Source organism: Corvus cornix, chromosome 4, assembly GCF_000738735.6.
Source record: "Corvus cornix cornix isolate S_Up_H32 chromosome 4, ASM73873v5, whole genome shotgun sequence".
NCBI classification, from domain to species: Eukaryota; Metazoa; Chordata; class Aves; order Passeriformes; family Corvidae; genus Corvus; species Corvus cornix.
This window is the reverse complement of record NC_046334.1, coordinates 12,697,483-12,716,102: the sequence shown is the minus strand read 5'-3', so window position 1 is coordinate 12,716,102 and position 18,620 is coordinate 12,697,483. Positions and strand designations below refer to the sequence as shown.

The 18,620-nt window shown below is 54.2% G+C and overlaps 1 protein-coding gene across 1 annotated transcript; it reads left to right on the top strand.

The window, feature by feature from the left end:
- The first annotated feature begins 12,495 nt into the window (after nucleotides 1-12,495).
- On the top strand, nucleotides 12,496-15,707 carry NKX6-1 (NK6 homeobox 1). The gene is made up of 3 exons (XM_039551146.1): nucleotides 12,496-13,105; nucleotides 13,770-13,942; nucleotides 14,934-15,707. Exons 1-3 carry the CDS (start codon nucleotides 12,496-12,498, stop codon nucleotides 15,183-15,185), a joined length of 1,035 nt encoding a protein of 344 aa, XP_039407080.1. The 3' UTR covers nucleotides 15,186-15,707.
- The last annotated feature ends 2,913 nt before the right edge of the window (nucleotides 15,708-18,620 follow it).

The window sequence follows — 18,620 nt, the reverse complement described above, 5'->3', positions numbered from 1 at the left end:
TTCCCTGTCCGCTCAGAGCCTGGGGAACAGAAAGTATCTGGCTCAAAATGTATGTTGGAAAGAATGGCATATCTGCAGTTGTAACACTGAGGATCGCTACTGCCGGCAGTCTCGGAAACAGAAGTGGTTTGCAGGGTTTGGGGTTTCTTTTTAATGGATTCCTACTAATGCACAGAAGTGAGACAAGTGGAAAATGTCAATACCTACTGGTCAGCACAGGTAGTAATGTCAGGCCTTGTCAGCAACAGTTCAGTATCCCCTTAAATAATATCAATTATGAACAATATTGGAATGTGCTGCATTCAATCAATTTATAATCTTTTTGCATCCCTAAATAATATTAAAGAGGATAACCCCCAGTCAGAAAGAAGCAGAGGAAACAGCGATACAACAGCCTCAATCAGGCTGTATGACTGTTCTCCAAAGCACAAGGCTAGCTATTAATACCCTGTGTTTCCCTGACAAAACCGAGCTGCAAAACACGGCCTGGTGCTGCCTTGAAACAGTGCACAGGAGCCCAGGTGTTCAGGATATGCTTAAAGCTGTAATTCCAGGTCAGAAGGTTGTTATTACACAACCTGTACACTCTGGGATGAATTCTCCTCCAGCTCTAGGTGCTAGACTCAGGTGCTGGAGAGAGGGAAAGCTGCACTGAGATAGGGACTCGTATGAAAGAGGCTGCTTTCCCCCCCTTTAAATGAATACAGCATGAGCTCTAATACTGCCTCACTGGGTTTAACAGGGGTCAAAAGCCAGTGATACTTTGCCAAGGCATCCTGAAGAGAGCATACATATCTATATTTTAGTAATTTATATCCACTGACAGCACTGAATTGTTCTTTTGTGTTTAGTTAATATGTCGTGTAATCTGTTTACATTTGCTAGTCTGGCATAAAAACATTGTAGTCTGTGGCATTTGTGGTCGACTATTTGCTTATTAGTTGTACATTTGAACTTTATAAAACAGGCCACTTGTATGCCAGAAAAAACAAAGCAGCAAAACAAACTGACCTCATTATTTCCAAGTTATGCACCGAAGTCTGAGGAACATAGTCTAGTGACTGCTGTGAAAGCTCTGGCAGCAGAAACCTTTGCCCTAGGCAGCTGTCACCTTCTGTTCGGTCCAACTGACTGAGTATTGCACAGCTACTGAGTTATTCTTGATCCTTTATTCCTACCATAATCCCAGGGATGGTCTTACTTTTTCCAAAAAAAATCCAAAACCAAAACAGGGTTCCTATGTGGTGGGTGCTTGGCTGCTGTTTTCACATTAGACATGAAAATAATTCTTGAACTTGTTGAGGCTGTCTGAACATGCCATGAATTTGCAACACACCCTTCCTGTGCAATTGCATGTGCACTATATGTTGTATTATCCATGCAGATCCTTTCTTTTCATACAAGCCTCTCTTTGGAATACCATAACTTGCAATTCTTCTTTTTGCAAGGAGCTGTGGGCACAGAAAAAGATGGAGACAAGCCTGATGAAGAAACAGACTTGCTGATGCCAGGGGTAAGGACTGTACATTTACAGCTCCAACTGGGAAAGGCTAAAGGGGTAAGCACTGGATTGTTTAAAGAGACAAATGGCACCACTCTGTCAAAACACAAGTGGCTGCCAGAGAGAAAAGAAGAGCTGGCTCCGTTCTAGACAAGTGCCACAAAATATAGCACTGGCAGAATCAGCTGTCCCCCAACAAATTCAGTCTAAAGGATTTGGAGACACTAGCTTACCCTCTGTGTGTTTTGGGCAGGACTGAAGGGCAAACCATTCTTCATAAAGTTTCATATGAGGCTTTTAAAAAGGCCTCACTAGATACACAATAGCTCCTTCAGGCGACCCCATGCACGGTAGCTTCCCAACACCTTCAGAGTGGTACCAGCCTGGTGGGGACTCAGGGGGTGCTGGGACGCCTGATCCCTCACAGGACAAGGTCAGGCCCCCCTAACCCACAGCCTGCAGCAGAAAGGGCAGGAGGAAGGAAGAGGAGACTGATTGCCTCCTCACAGCTCCCATCACTCTGTCTGGCAACACCTCCTTGACAGGAAAAACTTGGCCAAGCAAACTGGTTGTGCCCGGTGCCTCTTGCCAGAGGTTTCCCTGGAAGTGGAGACCATCTATGTTAACATATATATCGGTTGGCACCAGCCTTAACACCACAACTGCCTGCAATTTACAGCCAGCTGCAAGAGATAATTCCTTCTATATGATGTCCAGGGAACTGCGTTTGTGCCCAAACATCACTGCCCTCTTCAATCCCAGGTTGTTCTGGTTCTTCCTGTGTAACTGAGCAGACCACAATGCTCTCTGATGGATGGACTCTCAGGGAATGGGCTTTCCTACCACACTATCAGCAATCCCCATTTTATCCTCTGGAAATAGTCGTGTGTTCCCCCACATGCCAGATATGAGGCTGAGCCCTGGTCCCATCAGTGGAAATTTTGCCATCTTAGGCCGAGGCAAAAGCTGTTTGATGGTTTCAGCAATATCTCCCACTCTCAGGTCAGAGTAATGCTTCCACAAGAAGTATTTACTGTTTACTTGATTTGTGGTGCAGGGAGCACAGCCTGCACTTGTCTCTGCTCTCTGTCACTGGATTTGCTCCCCTCCTCTTTATGTCACTTTCAGTAAGTTTTATATCATTTCATTTAATTGAGCTCTAGTATTACCCACTCTATTACATTTCAGTTCATGAGAAAAGTTCATCTAAGGTATGATCAGGCATATCACCATTGATTTTTAGCAGTTTATGAAATATCACTCTGTTTTGCCAGCAATACCATCTAACTATCTTATCTCGAGGGACAGGAGGAGCATTATGGCACACTTGGAGTATATTTTGTAAGTGGTGAGCAGCCGACAGGATGCAATTAAGCCAAGTATTACAGTCACAATCTGGAAAGGTTGCCCTGTAAAGTCTTGGTTTGCTGCCATTTTGTTGTGGTAGTCTTCAGACCAAAGTACATCTTGTACTTTACAAAGGTGTTCCTACAGATTCACTTAGGTGAATTCTCTGAAAGTTGTCTTCCAGTGGTAAAGCCATAAAAATACACTAGAAATTACCAGCTGGTTATACATTTGGCATCTTTTCCATCTTTCTCCAAACCTTGATACATGTTGAGAGAAGCATCTTCCCCCCTATTTGAAGAGCCAAGACAAAGTGAGCTTCAAAAGACAGAGACTCATGGCCTCTTCTCTTTTTTTCTTTGTGTTTCCAGGTTTGTAGTTGAAAGCCTCTCAGTAAATCTTGACTGGTGACTTTTGGACATATGCCACAACACTCCTGTTCCTGATCTCACTTTTCTCCTCCCTAAGTCACCAGCACATGCAGAGGCAGCTCCCAGGAAGTTCTTGTTATGCCTCTTTTTTTTATGTGAAGGTGTCAGATTTATTGGGAAAGTGCTTGATTCTGGACAGCTTTTTCTAGAGACTTGCTCTGTGTGCTAAATGGGCAAAGGTATCTGGGCTCCATCAGTCCCTGTCCCTCAAGCCTCTCTGCTGCCTGCCTGCCTTGATCACAGTGAAGGAGGGGTTGGCAAAACCAGGAGGAATGGGTACTAGTTGCCCAAAAGAGGCACCAATTCTGCTTTTTAGCATTTTTAGCTCTTTTCAGCGCTCTGACCAAACTGGCTGGTCCTCAGTCAGGTACTGCCAGAAGCACGGGACTCAAATTGGGAATGGAAAACAACCACAGCAAGTGGCTTTCTACTGCTTCTATTATTGTGCCAGACAAATGTCTGCTTACCTAAAACCTGCAGTGCAAAGCCAAAACAAGAGAAAGAAGTCCAGAACTGTATCTTCAGGCTCACTCACTCTTTGATCCAGGTATATTTTTTTTTTCATGTAATTGCAAACTAAAGAAATTCCCTGTTTGCCAGCACAAGAAGACTCACTTTCAGCCAGCTGCTGTACCAGCACAGTGCTTTCTGAACAGCATCCTTCATGCCCTCCTGACACCTAACCAAAGATAGTACTGGAAGAAATTACCTGGGTATCTTACAGCCAAGAATTCCCTGCTGCCCCGTCCCCAGTGCCACTAGAAGTTCATGCAAGCTGCAGAACGTGACTTGACATCACGGGTTATGAGAGATGAAAAGGAAAGCGTGAATGTGATCAGAGCAGGAGCTGATAGAGATGACTGAGAAACCTGTAGAAAAATGTCAGTTTCCTCTGTGGAGTGAGAAAAGTCAGTATGCTTTATCCCAGGAGTTCTTGGCATTGCCACTGCAAACTGAGGTGAGAGCTGGGATTCAGACTTTCACAGTAGGAAATTGCCCCTTCTGGATGCAGGCATTTTAGTGGTCTACATCTCCTATCCTTCACTAGAGAGGGAAAAGCATGGGGGAAAAAACCAAACCACTGAACAGTTCTCTTCTCCTAGGGATTCAGCGCCTTACAGAAAAATCTGACAAATGGTCTTCCGGCTTCCTCAGCAGCTCCCTCACACCTCTGGAGAGCAGGTCCAACCTCCTGTGCTTCCCTGCCCAGGGCTGTCCCCAGCTGTGAGCCTGCTCCCTCTGTTGTGCGTGGCACTTCATCCTCTCCTCCGGAGAATGGGGTTGAGCCTGGCAGAAGCCACCACATCCCCTCAGTCTATGGAGCAGCACTCACAATTCCCCTTAACAAACCCCTATGCTGTTGTTGGGGCCATAGGGGTGGAGTTTGCGAGCCTGGATGGCACCACACCTCGGAGGGAGGGAGGGAAGTGACTCTTTGCTGCTGCTCAGCGTACTGCCAGGCTGCTCTGCTCCAGGAGTGCCAAAGGCAGGAATTGTGCACACCAAAAGCAATGGTGGAGGCTCCAGCCCTGGCCCATCCAGGGAGATGCTCTTGCCCCTCCATTACTGCACAGCCGCCTCCACCGGCATGGGACAGGCAGATGCATCCTGTCCTTCCTGACTGTACAAACAGGTTTGTACCTTCCCGTGGTTTCCAGCGGCTGGCGAGGGCTCCTCGCTAGGTGGAGCTGCCGGAGCGAGCACGGCAGCGCCAGGAACCAGCCCCGGGATCGCCGGGCGCTCCCCGAACCGTGCCGCGCCCCCAGCCCTGCTCCCCGAGCTCCCCGTCCTCCCGACCCCGCCAATGTCGCTCGGCTTGCTTCGGTTACACCGAAACTGAAACGGAGAAAGCATGATCTCTCCTTAAACAAAGTCGTAGTACGAAGTATACCGCTGTCAGTGGTTTTCTCCGTCATTTGGGCTGAATCTGCTAATCAATGCAGGGCTGTCAGCCTTTGATGGGATGGACAACGCTGAAATATGATTTTCTGAAAATTATGCACATAATGATAGCCACCGCCACTGCTTTCACCCTCCCTCCCCCATTTAGATCGTCAATTTAATGATTATCAGTTCCCTGACACTGGACCACCCTGTGCCAACCATTTCTAAGCAAAGCTCTCACTGCTGATTTCCGTGGTGGGGCTGCTTAAAGATCAATAGCAGCGATGGCCTAGTGTACACATATTTGTGTCACAGAGTGAAAGAAACTGTATAAAAGCTCCAGGTCTGCCAGTTAAATTTCCATACAATTCTGCTGCTAATGTGGAACAGAAGTAAAGCCAGACATTAGTTTAGCCATAGAGGATACATGGTTATCCACATCAAGAAATCACCCACGTGGATGCCAGGGCAGTGCCTGGACCCATATCCAGCAGTTGTGAGGGGCACTTACTGCCCTGCAGGTGCTTGGGAGGCTCAGCTGGCCAGCCAGGGCTGGGGGACAATGGGTGAACTTCTGCTGGATCTAAACTGCCGTCTTTATCCACATCTCATGTGCACACACACTGCACAGAGGGAAGTTTCTGTGCAGCAATGCACAATGGAAGAGAAAAGGAAGGTAACTTTGGAAGAGTGGCACCTTCACAGCCCTTCGGCAAAGATGAGTGAGGGAGATGGAGCACCAGAGTTTCTTGTCCCTGCTGTTGCACACCTGGCCTACAGCACATACACTTTGGACTCGCTGTTAACAGCGGGTTTCTAAAATAGTTTCCTTGCCTGGGGCTGATCAGCTACATGCATCCAGTCCCCACGAGGTCCCCACCCGGAAATGGAGCAGGCCTCTCACCAGCAATTACATCTCAGACTGAGGTGTGCAGAAGCAGCAGCAGTCCCGTTGCTGCTGCTCCTGTTTCCAGTGGAGACGAGGGCCATCCCTAGCACAAGGACTTCAGCCCTTAGCAAGTTAGAGGGAAGTGCCTTGTCTGAGTGCCAGGTCACATCACAGGCACATCTGTGCTGGCTGCAGTGCTTGGTAGCACCGCACAAACGTGGCAACGTTGAGAAATCTGTTGAGCATTAATTAGTGAGAATACACCGAGGGCTGGTAATCAGTAATGCCACAGGGCTGTTGTTAGCAGGCCTTTGGAGCCGGGATGCCAGCAGAGAGGTGGGTGGGTGCACCTGCAGCAGACCCCTGTGGCCATATTAAATCATTATGCACAGTGTAATAGCGCAGATGGTGACAGATTCTGGAGGTGTAAGCTGGTCAAACTCCAGGTAAGAGTTGTACTGCTGAGAGGGGAGCTTGCAGTGTGGGCAGAGTCTGAGCAGGACACGGGCCTGGGGTCGGAATGGGGCTCGGAGCAGTACACCAGGAATGGTGTCCGGCGAACCTGTAGATAGACACTCTGCGCTTGTAATCCTTTCCTCCTGGCTTTTCCCCAGCAGGGGTCAGGCTGAACCAACGATCACAAATCAAAAGTAAAAGTAACTGCTGTGCTTCAGCAGCAAATATTCTCAATGTTCCAGAAACGAGAAAAATATTTTGCCTTGCTGAGGATATGGAAAACGCTTGAACATTTCACTTAAGAAAAGCAAAAAAAATACTGAAGTGGTAACAGAGGTGAGTGCAGGCAGCAGCCTGCAACACCCTCCTCTTTGCAGCCGTTTTAAAAAGGCAATGACCGTGTCCTGTTCCCAGTCAGTCTCAGCCTCCGTTCCCAGTTACTCTGGATACGCTTCAGTGTAAATGCAAAGAGAAATTCGGGCAGGATGCGCGGACGACAACGTTAGCGCGGCAAAGTGACGGGAGCGTGTCCTCAGAGGTGCCTGGAAGCCCCCGGGGAAGGCAGAGCTCGCAGCATCCGCCAGCGGCTGGAGAGGGAAAGCTGCTCCCCGTACAAACCATTCCTGCGCGCTCAGAACAAGTAAGTTAACGCAGAGCGGTGCCAGTCCTAGCTCGACGTCTCCAGCACACCCCTAGCGAGAGCTGGCAGAGTTTCGTGGTCCTTGGCACTCTGAAGAGCAACCCAGGGAGTCCGCAGTGGGGTCGCCAGCGAAGTGACGCCTCTGACTTTAGCTGTCACTAGAGGTCTGCGGGCAGACACTCTGGGACAAGAATGCTAAAAAGCAGGTGAGATGTACCCAAAGGCCCGGCTCCTGAAAAATTTTCTGGCCAGCTTTGTCTCAGTTTATCGCCTAGCAAGAGGACACAGAAGATGGCATTTCATGCGTGGAATTTTAATGATAAAGTTATTACATTTTAGTGTATTACTGGCGTGCGATTTTGTAGTCTTACAAGAAATTTCCGTTTCCACATCTCCATTAAATGTCTGATTCATTTTCTTGGCTCGTGGTAATGCCTCAAACTACATCACTAAAGAATCAGTGCTCTGCATTAGATAAATATAAGACCAAGTCTGATTAACCTATTAACTATTTTTAATTAGCTTTTACTGTTCTTCAAATATTCCGTGTTTTTGAGGAAGCGGAAAGAGGCTGAGAGCAGGCTGGTGCTGTAGAGATGTATAGAGCTAGCATATGGACCGAGATTATTCATCATCATTGGCAGCAGCTCTACTGTAGGGAATCTTGCAACAACATCACAATTTTCCGGCTAGAGTGAATGCCATAATGGACACATTTGTGGGGTGAGTTATGGCCAAGATAGAAAAAAATTTAAATCTTTATAGCGTTTTTATGCTCTGTCTTCCTTTTTGGTAATCAGATCTTGATTAAGAGTTCGAATTAGCACCCAGAAGAACATTATGCTTTCCTGGCTCAGTTCCTTCCCACGACGTAGGGCAGGCAAGAAATGATTCAGTGGCTTTACAGTGCTGCTACAACAAAAAGGTGTCTATATACCTAGCCACCACTTTAGGAGAGTAACCGGCTGCTTGCCTGCAGTGAGGAACGTATGGCAGTGGCAAAATAGTTTATTTGCTAAATAAAGCGACTACTTGATTTAGTTTAGACAGGCTCCTCTCCCCGTCACGATGACTTATCGAGGAAAAAGCTGGGCAAGGTGGGGTTCGCTGTCCCCCCTGCTGGGGGGCTGGAAGAGCTCCGTGGGGCAGAGCCAGGCCTCCCTCGGGGGCAACACCCCGCGCACAGCCGGACCCCGCGGGCGGCACGGTGCTGCAGTGCGGCTTCTGTCTCGTCGGCTTGAAGAACATCTGACCCTGCAATGCCACGGGACGTTCGACCTTTTAATTTTAGGCGTCCTCATGGTTTGGTTGGTTTTTTTTTTTTTCCCCTTTCAGATATGCTGAGACCATTCCGGTCGAAGTGAATTTTGGAGGCACAGCTGCTCCAGCACTCGTACTTCCTATGCCTCGAACGAACAAACAAGTAACTACAGCTTTTTTTTTTCTTTTTTTTTTTTTCTTTTTTTTTTTTTGACGACACTTCTTCTGTGAATTCATTCACACCTCCACTTCCACCGGGAGAGACTGGGCTCCTCATCGCACCTCAGCCCCTCCCTGACCCCGGCCCCCGCCCCTCACAGCCCGGGACCCCACTGTCCCCGCTACCCTGCCGTCCCCGGGGGCTCTGCGGGCTGCTTCCCCAAGGCCCCGCGGGGATTCTGCGGGAGCTGCCCTCCTCTCTCGGCTTTGCATCCTCCGGGATGCTGCTGGCCCCTGCTCTCCGCTGCCCCGGCCGCGGGCCGCCCGCTCTCTCTTCCTCTCCGCCCGCACCCCCCGCTCGCCCTGGCGGCTGTTCTCTTGCTCATTACTGGACTTGGTAGTTGTTTTATCTGAAGCGGTGAAGCGCTTACCATGAGACCCCGTGAAACTGGTGAAACGCAGCCGGGTATCGGTGAGCAGCTCCGGCTGCAGCGGGTCCGGTTAGTAACCCCATCTGCTCAAGAAGTCCTTCGGCTGCGGCGTTTCCAGGCTGCGGTGTTTCCAGGCTGCGGTTTGATCACCCCGTTAGTGAAGTTTGTTGCTGGGGTGGATTTCACCCGCACCGCTGCCTGGGGTTCTCACGGTGTCCCCCACCCGCTGCTCAGCTGCTGAGCGGCACCGCACAGCCCCGGCTGCCTTCTGAGCTACTTTGCCTGACTACTTTTGCTTAGGGAAAAGGAAATAAATATTAATATTTTCGGATATTTCGGTTATTAAAGACAGAGTGGAGGTAATACTGACGTCTGCTTTTGAATCCGTTTCTCATGCAGGGGCAGCCCTATGGGTGCCATCCCACCTGCGATGCTATCTTTAGGGGAGAAGTTGCAAATAAACACTCGTTTTTTCAATATGCCCTCAGTTCCTTACAGTGGGAAGGGAGGAAAAGAATTTGTGCTGGAGGGATTGTTTTGTTTTGGTTTTTTTTCCTCTAGAAAACAAGCCTGGAGGTGCCGGGCGGCGAACTCCCAGCCGGGCCGGGAAGGAGATGCGGAGCGAGGGGAAAGGGCCCGGTACTGCCGGTACCGCCGGGCCGAGCGTGGGGCTGGCAGCGCCCGCTGCCCGCACAGTCCCGGGCGGTCCCGCAGCTCGGGCCCGGCAGGCAGGACCGCGCTGCGGGCTCAGGCCCCGCTTCCCTCCGCTCCAGCGCGGACCCGCGGTCGAAGCTGCTGCCGCTGCCGGTGCCCGGCCCTGGCAGAGCTTCCTCGGGGCGCTGCGAGGAGGGAGGAGCGGGTCCAGGCCGGGGGGGAGCCCTGCCCCCGCACCGTCTCCTCAGCAGGAGGGAGGAAAAAAGGCTCCCCTGGGTGCTGGACACGCAGTGGGGCCGCCCCGCGCCTACCTCAGGACTTCCAAAAGCGGTTTAGCATTTCTCCCCCCCTAATTCAAATGCAAATCGCTCGCTCCCCCCTCTCCATACCCGCTGCCGGAGCCGAGCCTGGGCCCGGGGCTGCGGCGCCGGCCGTGCGGGGCTGCCGCGGCCGAGCGCTCTCTCGCTCCACTGCAAGCAGCAGGAGAGCACTTTTTTTTTTGGTTTTACTTTTAGAATATTTGCGAAGTGACCCGAGGTCGGACAAAAAAGAATTCAAACTCGGAGATTTAACTCGAGCTTCCCGGAGGTGCCCTTCGTGTAGCTGTGCCAAAGTTAAGGCGAGGCAAGATCCTACGCGCCCTTTCTCCAAGTGTATTCCACAGCTTTATAATTTAAACTAAAACAATTCAGAGCAACAAGGGATTATTTAGAAATAGAAGGAAACATCGTGCGATGCAGGTAGAGGACCAACATACCTCCCCTTTAGCTAAGATTCGTAATTAAAATAGAATTAATTTTCACACCATCCCGCTTTTCCACGCTCCAGGAAAATACACTTCCCCACAGACCCAAGCTCTCGGGCACAGACAGCGCAGGGTAAGAATTGTTCAGGGTGATTTTGCATCACTCTTCCATGGAGTGCTCTTTAGGGGACACATGGGATTTTTTTCCCTTCCAGCCATGGGCTACGGGAAGAGCCGTGAGCAGCCGGGGGCGCTGGGCACAAGTGTCCAGGGGGCTCGCTGTTACCGAGGGCCTCGGGTGTACAACACCGGGCAGTGCCCGGGGCACCAACACCGGGTTCCAGCGGGTACAGAGAGCATCCACACGACCCAGAGGCGTGCGGGAAGGGCCGAGTTCGTTCACACCACCCGCATCCTAAGGAAGCGCTGGGCAGGCTCGGCCCGGCCGGGACTCGAGCGGCTCCGCTCCCCGGAGTCGCTCCCAGGGTGGAGACAGAGGGACAGAGAAAGGAAAAACGGGGAAAAAAGGGAAGGAAGGAAGGAAGGAAGGAAGGAAGGAAGGAAGGAAGGAAGGAAGGAAGGAAGGAAGGAAGGAAGGAAGGAAGGAAGGAAGGAAGGAAGGAAGGAAGGAAGGAAGGAAGGAAGGAAGGAAGGAAGGAAGGAAGGAAGGAAGGAAGGAAGGAAGGAAGGAAGGAAGGAAGGAAGGAAGGAAGGAAGGAAGGGAGGGAGAGGAGGAGAGAGAAAGAAAGAAAGAAAGAAAGAAAGAAAGAAAGAAAGAAAGAAAGAAAGAAAGAAAGAAAGAAAGAAAGAAAGAAAGAAAGAAAGAAAGAAAGAAAGAAAGAAAGAAAGAAAGAAAGAAAGAAAGAAAGAAAGAGAGAAAGAAAGAAAGAGAGAAAGAAAGAAAGAAAGAAATAAAGAGATACAGAGGGAGTAGGTGATATGAATAGATAAAAAGATGGGGAAAAGACAGAGTAACACAGAACGAAAAATTAAATGAGACAGGGGAAGGAAAAAGAGTAGGAGAGAGAAACGGAAAAAGAAAAGGGAAACGAGAGAGTAAAGGAAAAAGAAATAAAATGTAGAAAAATAAATTTAAAAAAAACGGAAAGGAAAAGGGAAAGGAAAAATCAAAGGAAAAAGGAAAGCAAGAAAGAAAATGAAAAAAGAAGAGGAAAAAGGAGAGGAAAAAAAGGAAAGCAAAAGGAAGAAGAACAGGGAGAAGAAAGGGGAGAGGAAAAAGGAGAGGAAAAAAAGGAAAGCAAAAGGAAGAAGAACAGGGAGAAGAAAGGGGAGAGGAAAAAGGGTAAAGTAAAGGGAAAAGAAAAAAGAAAGGAAAAGGGAAAGAAAAGAGGAAAAAGGAGAGGAAAAGGGAAAAGATGAAGAGCGAAGAGGGAAAAGAGAAAGGAAGAGGGAAAAGAAAAATGGAAAGGAAAAAGAGAAAAGGGAGAGGGAAAAAGGAGAACAGAGAAGAGGGGAAAATAAAAGAAAAGCCAGGAGAGGAGAGGGGAGCCAGGCGAGCCCGAAGTTGGCGGCAGGGCGGGCGCGGCGCGGGTGGGCAGGGCCGGCAGCCGCCCCGCCCCCGCCCCGCCGCCGCCGCCGCCGCCGCGCCCGCTGCCGGCCGTGCCCCCGCTAAAGGAGGCAGGGAGCGGGGCGGCGCGGCAGTGCGCCCCGAGCCGCGCCCGCAGCCCCGACAGCAGCCAGCAGGAACCGCGCCGGGAGGGATGCGGGGCGCCGGGGAAGAGGCAGGGGCGGCGAGCGCGGCCCCCGCGCCGCTGTGAGCCCTCGGCCACCGGCGGGCAGCGGGAGCGGAGCTATATCCGTGCCGGCGCACGGCCGCTGCGCAGACATACACATATAGCCGCCGTCCGACAGCAGCGCCGCTTTCCGTCCCGGGAGCGTCCGCCGAGGCGCAGCCCCGATGCCCGGGGGGACGGCAGGGCCGCCGCTCGGGCGCGTAGCTCCCCGCTAGAGGCGGCGGCCCCCGCGGGCTGGATGCGCGTCGCCCGTGCGGGCGGCACCCCCGGGCCGGCCGCCGGGGCCCCGCGGCGCTAGGGGCCGTCCGGGCCCCCCGCCCCGGGCCGGCGGCGGCGGCGCGGGGATGCTGGCGCTGGGGCAGATGGACGGCGCGCCCCGGCAGGGCGCCTTCCTGCTGGGCAGCCCGCCGCTGGCCGCCCTGCACAGCATGGCCGAGATGAAGGCGCCGCTGTACCCCGCGTACCCACTGCCCGCCGGGCCCGCCTCCTCCTCCTCCGCCTCCGCCTCGCCCGCCTCCGCCTCGCCCTCGCCGCCGCTCGGTTCCCCCGGCCTCAAGGCGCCCGCCGCCTCCGCCGCCGCCGCGGGTGGGCTCTCGGCGCTGGGCACGGCCCCGCCGCAGCTCTCGGCCGCCACCCCGCACGGCATCAACGACATCCTCAGCCGGCCCTCCATGCCCCTGCCGGGCGCCGCGCTCGCCTCCGCCTCGCCCTCCGCTTCCTCGGCGGCGCCCGCCGGGCTGCTGGCCGGGCTGCCCCGCTTCGGCAGCCTCAGCCCCCCGCCGCCGCCGCCGCCCGCCCTCTACTTCAGCCCTGGGGCCGCCGCCGCCGCCGCCGCCGTGGCCGCCGGGCGCTACCCCAAGCCGTTGGCCGAGCTGCCTGGCCGGACGCCCATCTTCTGGCCGGGAGTGATGCAGAGTCCGCCCTGGAGGGATGCCCGCCTCGCCTGCGCCCCCCGTGAGTACCCAGCGTCGCGGGGCAGCGGGAGGAGAGGGCCCGGGGAGCGCCGGCGGGAGTCCGCTGCCAGTGCTGGGGAGTCCGCTCCCGGTGCTGGGGAGTCCCCGTGCCCCGGCATCGCTGCGAGACTCTCTTGCCCCTCCACTCAGGGCCCGGCCGTAGCTGAGGGGGGTTGACTTTGCTTCGATTTCTTTTGTTTTCGTTTCTTAAGTTCACTTTGATTTCTCTGTCCCCTCGGTCGGCGCGAAACTCTGTAATACGTCGCCGGTTATCACCGGCGAAAAGCGGAGCCCTCCGAGGGGAAGGTGGCCGCGCTGCCGCCGTGGCTGCTGGGGACTCTCGGGGCTGGGGTTGGCTTTAGGGGTGCGCACAAACTTTCCCCGAGCAGGACTTTCCGTAACTGCCCGCTTGCACCGGCTGCGGCTTTTTTAGAAAAAATATCATTTGCCCACTCAGATTTTTGATCCTTAAAGGAAAAATAATCAGGGGGAGCCGAAGGGCCAGAGCCGTCGCCTTGCCCAGGCGTAGTTTTCTCTACACATGCACCCCCCGCGTAGAGACCCCTCCGTCCCCTGGGGCCGCTTGAAAGTGAAGCGCTTTCCCAAATCCGTAGATTAACTTGTCTGTCCCTGCCTTCCCTTTCTCTCCCCCCTCCCTTCGCCAGATCAAGGCTCAATTTTGCTGGATAAGGACGGAAAGAGAAAACATACCAGACCCACTTTTTCTGGCCAGCAGATTTTCGCTCTGGAAAAGACTTTCGAACAGACGAAATACCTGGCGGGCCCGGAGCGAGCCCGGCTGGCCTATTCCCTGGGGATGACGGAGAGTCAAGTCAAGGTGAGAGCAGCGGCTCACGCACCGAGTGGTGCGGGGCTGGAGGAGCGGGGAACAAAAGGGCCCCACGGCGGAAACGGGGCCCGTTCGAACCGCCCGGAGATGCTGCGGGCTGGCGTGGCCGAGCCCACGGGCACACGGCGAGAGCTTCCCCGGCAGCCACCGGCACTTCTCCCCTTATTGCCTTACCGCGGGGCCGAGAAGGTTATTTTAAAGCGTATTAAAAACCAAGCAAATTGAACCAAACAAACCCAAGCACGACTGAGAAGCTCGGTGCGTTCAGCCTGACCACTGTGGGGGTGGCCAGCGTACTGGGAAAGCCGGGGAAAGGGTGATGTTGGAGTGTCGCACTGTCGCACCCGCACTCTTACGTTTTGGTTAAAAACTCTAGGCTTTGGGCAAAGCGGAGGTGTGAGGGGTTGGGAGAGCGGGCTGAGCACCCCGAGAACACGCAGAGGCGTTTGCTCGGCGGACTGGGCCAGAGGGGCCCCTCGGCGGTGCTCACGCTTTCAGCCTGATCCGCAGAGCCTCTTCTGTCACTGCAAATACGTCCCGATGGCTGCGAATAAATTATTGCAGCTTCTACAATAAAAATGCCCCCCTCCTCTGGCAGCGCCCTGCCGGAGAGTAAATACATCTGGCGGGGCAGGGGGGCTGGGAAAGGGATCAGCCCCAAATGTGTGTTTCCCCGCCCCAGACAGGATGTCAGGGAGCGGCCCGGGCCCGACGCGGGCCTCGGGGGAGCTGGGGACGGCTGTTGGCCCACGCCGGGTGGCCCCGCGCCGGGCCGGGTGTCTGCGGCTGCCGGGGAGCGCGGTTCCGCGGGGCTCGGCCGCTTTCGTTGCGGGGAAATCGCCTGAAGGACGGCGAAGCGGGAGCCGCTGCCGCAAGCCGGGGACGGGGACTGGCGGGGAGCGGGGTGGCAGCGGCCCGGTCCAGCCGCCGCGGGTGGCCGTGCCGGTGATGGTGACAGTGACGGTGGCGGCGGGGGCAGGTCTGGTTCCAGAACCGACGGACCAAGTGGCGGAAGAAGCACGCGGCGGAGATGGCGACGGCAAAGAAGAAGCAGGATTCGGAGACGGAGCGGCTGAAGGGCGCCTCGGAGAACGAGGAAGAGGACGACGACTACAACAAGCCCCTGGACCCCAATTCGGACGACGAGAAGATAACGCAGCTCCTGAAGAAACATAAGCCGGGGGGCGGCGGGCTGCTGCTGCACCCCCCGGAAGGGGAGGCCTCCGTCTAGCCCGCTTCGCCCGCCCCCGCTTTCGGAGATGTACAGATCTATTTTTCTAGACTCTACGCGCCCGGGAGGAGGAGGAGACGCCGGAGGGGGAGCAGAGAGGACTGCGGGCAGCGGGCCCCAGCGGGCGCGCCCGGTCCCCGGCGCCGCGTGTTGTTGTAGGGTGGCGGGCGGAGGGGAGCAGCGGGGGCTGCCCCGACCCCCGGCCCCGCTCCCGGCCGTGCGGCGGCCGCGTCTTGCCGGCTCTTTGTAAATAACCGTGAGTCACCGCGACCATAGGCGTTCCTTACTGTGAATATTTAAAATGTAAAATACCTTCTTTTTTTTTGTACAGCGGGGGCCGGGGGCGCAGCCGCCCCGCCCGCCCCGCGCTCCCCGGCACCGGGGGCACCGCAGGAGCCCCCGAGACGGCGGCAGGGGGGCCGCCGAGGAAAAAGCCGCCGTGGCCGCCACCGGTCCCTCCCTCGGGCCGAAACTGCAGCGGCCCCGCGTGCTATTTATTAGTATTTTTGAAACACTTTCTGTTTGCGGTCGTCGTGCGGGGGAGGGGGGGGGGGGAGGGCGGAGGGACAGATTTTGCTTTCATTTACACCGTTTCCAATCAACCGCGTGTTGAAAAAGTAGCTGGTGGGAATTGTCACAACCACTGTCAGTCAAAATATAAAATTCATTTAGTTGCTGTATTTGAATTTAAAGTGTGTTTTCTTTTGTATCATACGGAATACTAGAGAATGTAAATTGTTTTCTTTTTTTTTAAGCTAATAACGATGATATATCGTGATATAGCATCTTAACATTTATTAATTTATATTATAAATAATTCGGTTTGTAAAGAGAAGAAAAGCCCTTTGCAAGACCAGTTAAATGTAATGCACTTTCTGTTAAAAAAAAGAAACAAACAAAACAACAAAACGATAAATCAATTAAACCAGTTTAAAGACGTCTGCTGCCTTCACTAAAGGGTACAGATAATCTCATCTCATCAGAGATTAAATAATGAAATCACGGTAAAGGGGGAGGGAAAAAAAGAAGAGATAATTTTCATGGTCTTTTGTTGATCCTTAGTAGTAGGGGTTTTTTTGTTGTTGTTTGGTTTGCTGGAAGATTTTTGCTGTTTGGGCACTTGCTTTTTTTTTTTTTTTTTTAAAAAAAAGAATGGAAGTTGTCCACTTTGCTGTGGGAGTTCAAGAACGATACAAATAAAATAAGCCGCTGGTTGTTTGGGGACGTGAGCGGGCAGGCAGTTTCCACCCGAGCACTGGAGCGGTTCGGCTCAGCCTAAATTAGGCTGTTTCAACTTTTTCAGAGGCGGGAGACGCAGGGTTTTATTAACGGCAGAGTGTTACCATTATTATGGGAAAGAAACCGCTTTCCAAGAAGAAAACAGTGAATAAAATAAGAGCCCGGCTAAGCGTCTAGAACAAATAGACCCAACACCAGAACAACTGGTTTAAATTGAAACTCATTATCTGACGTGATCATTTCCATATCTAAACAATCCAGAAACAATCGCTTTTTTTTTTTTCCTTCCCAAGGACCAGCAGAGCAAACAGAATCGCTGACATGAGAGCGAAAAAGGGCCAGTTATTCTGGAGGAAATACATAAATAAATTATTCTATTTGTGAATAATTTTCTAAACAGAAAAAAAAAAGAGAGAAAAAGAAAGAAATAAAGAAAGAAAGAAAAAAAGTACAGCAGGGTTTTATTCCTCTTTCGGCTTAGACAATGCCGGGGCCGGGAGGAGGGAGCGAGCCCGGCGCTCCGCGGCTGCCTCAGCACGGCTGCCCCGGCTCTCCCGGGCCGGGGTGCCGGGCACTGCCCATCGTCCACCGACACTCCCACCCCCACCCCCATCTTTCCCGAGTCGTTGTAAAGGCAGGAAGGGAAAGGCAGGTCGTTTTCCAGAGTGCTGACTCGGCCCTGCCGGCTCTCGTCGTCACGATTTCCCCGCGGGTTTTGCGGGGCGGCGGGAGAGAAATCAAAGTACCGCGGGGTCCGGATCACCGGGGTGGGGACCCCCGCCGGAGCCCGGCTGGGGGTCTCCGCCGGGATGGGGCCGTCCCGCACGCCCGCAGCCCCTTCACCCGGTGGCCACTCCGCCGGCCCCGCTCCACCGCAGCCTGGCCCCGGCCCGCGCCCTCCCGTGGTGCCCCGGGCTGCCGCGAGTGCCGCCCGCCCCGGCGGTCCCCGGCCCCTTTTCCAGTTCACTGCAGCGCCGACTGAGGTTTTCCAGTTAATTTCTTCTGCACAGAGACCCAGCTGGCCACCAGTTGCAGTTGGCACCGTCAAAGTGGAATCGCAGGGAAAAGAGCCGAACGCTGCCCGCTTGGTTAGGCTGGTTTTGTCTGGGGCGCTGGAAGAAAGAGCAGGGGATTCACACGAGCTCACGGCCCCCCTTTTCGAGACATGTTTTGGAAGCCAAAGCCGGCTGGGCTCCCTCTCTTCCAGGAAAGGACTTTTTGAGGAAGAGATTCAATAGCTAACCTCGGGATAGCTGCCACGGACAGCGCGGTGAACAATTAGAAGACAAATGTCAGCGGGCTTCACGGGGCGTGAGGTTCCCCCGGGTGCGCGGGGGCCCGGCCGAGAGAGATCAGCCGCAGTTTCGGCTCAGTCCTTCATGCAGGCAGGGATTGTGGCGGAACTGTGTAACTCCGGGATAACGACATTAAGAAAGTGCTGCACAACCACGTCCATAGGGAAGGGGCCGGCGGAGCAGCCGTCCCGCTCTCGGGCCCGGGCCGAACCCCCCGCGGGGGAGCGATCGGCTGCGCACCACGCGTGGGAAGCGGCGGGCGCCGGCTGCGCGGCCGGGAGCTGGGCGGGCGGCCCCTGCCTAAGTGGTAAGAGACCACCGCAGGCCGGTCCCGACAGCTCCCTTCGCACACAGCTTTTGGCTTTCCCTTCTTGCTTTCACAGAGCCCTCGGTTTTAAACCCCGCTCCCTTCTGCGTGCGTGTGCGGGATTTCCCGGCTCAGGGGAAATAGAGGCGGCTGTTTCTGGGTTTGCTCTGCCTCCGTCCCTGCCATGTGCCTTCTCTGGGGTGCAGAAGATACCGCGGGAGAAGCTCCTGGCTGTGCAATCCCAGGGTGCCCAAAGCATCCTCTCTACTTTTCCAACGCCTCTGCTTTGTGGAGGTACTTTGCAAAGGGAACCCGCTGCGGTCCCTCTCCAGCCCCAGCGAGCATCACCGTGGGCAGAGGAAAAACTTTTTCTTCTCCGCAGAAGCGCCCCAGGTGCAGGACCATTGCGCCCTGCAATAGCCGTGGACACCGGGGGACTGCGGGGGGGCGGGGTGGGGGGGGTGGAAGGAGGGAGACAGGAGAGGTACGGGAAGCAAAAGAGCGGCCGGGGGTCACCCCGCCGCCATACCCCGCTCCCGGCCGGCAGCTGCTGCCTGTGGGACACATGCATATGGATGCGGGACATACGGACGG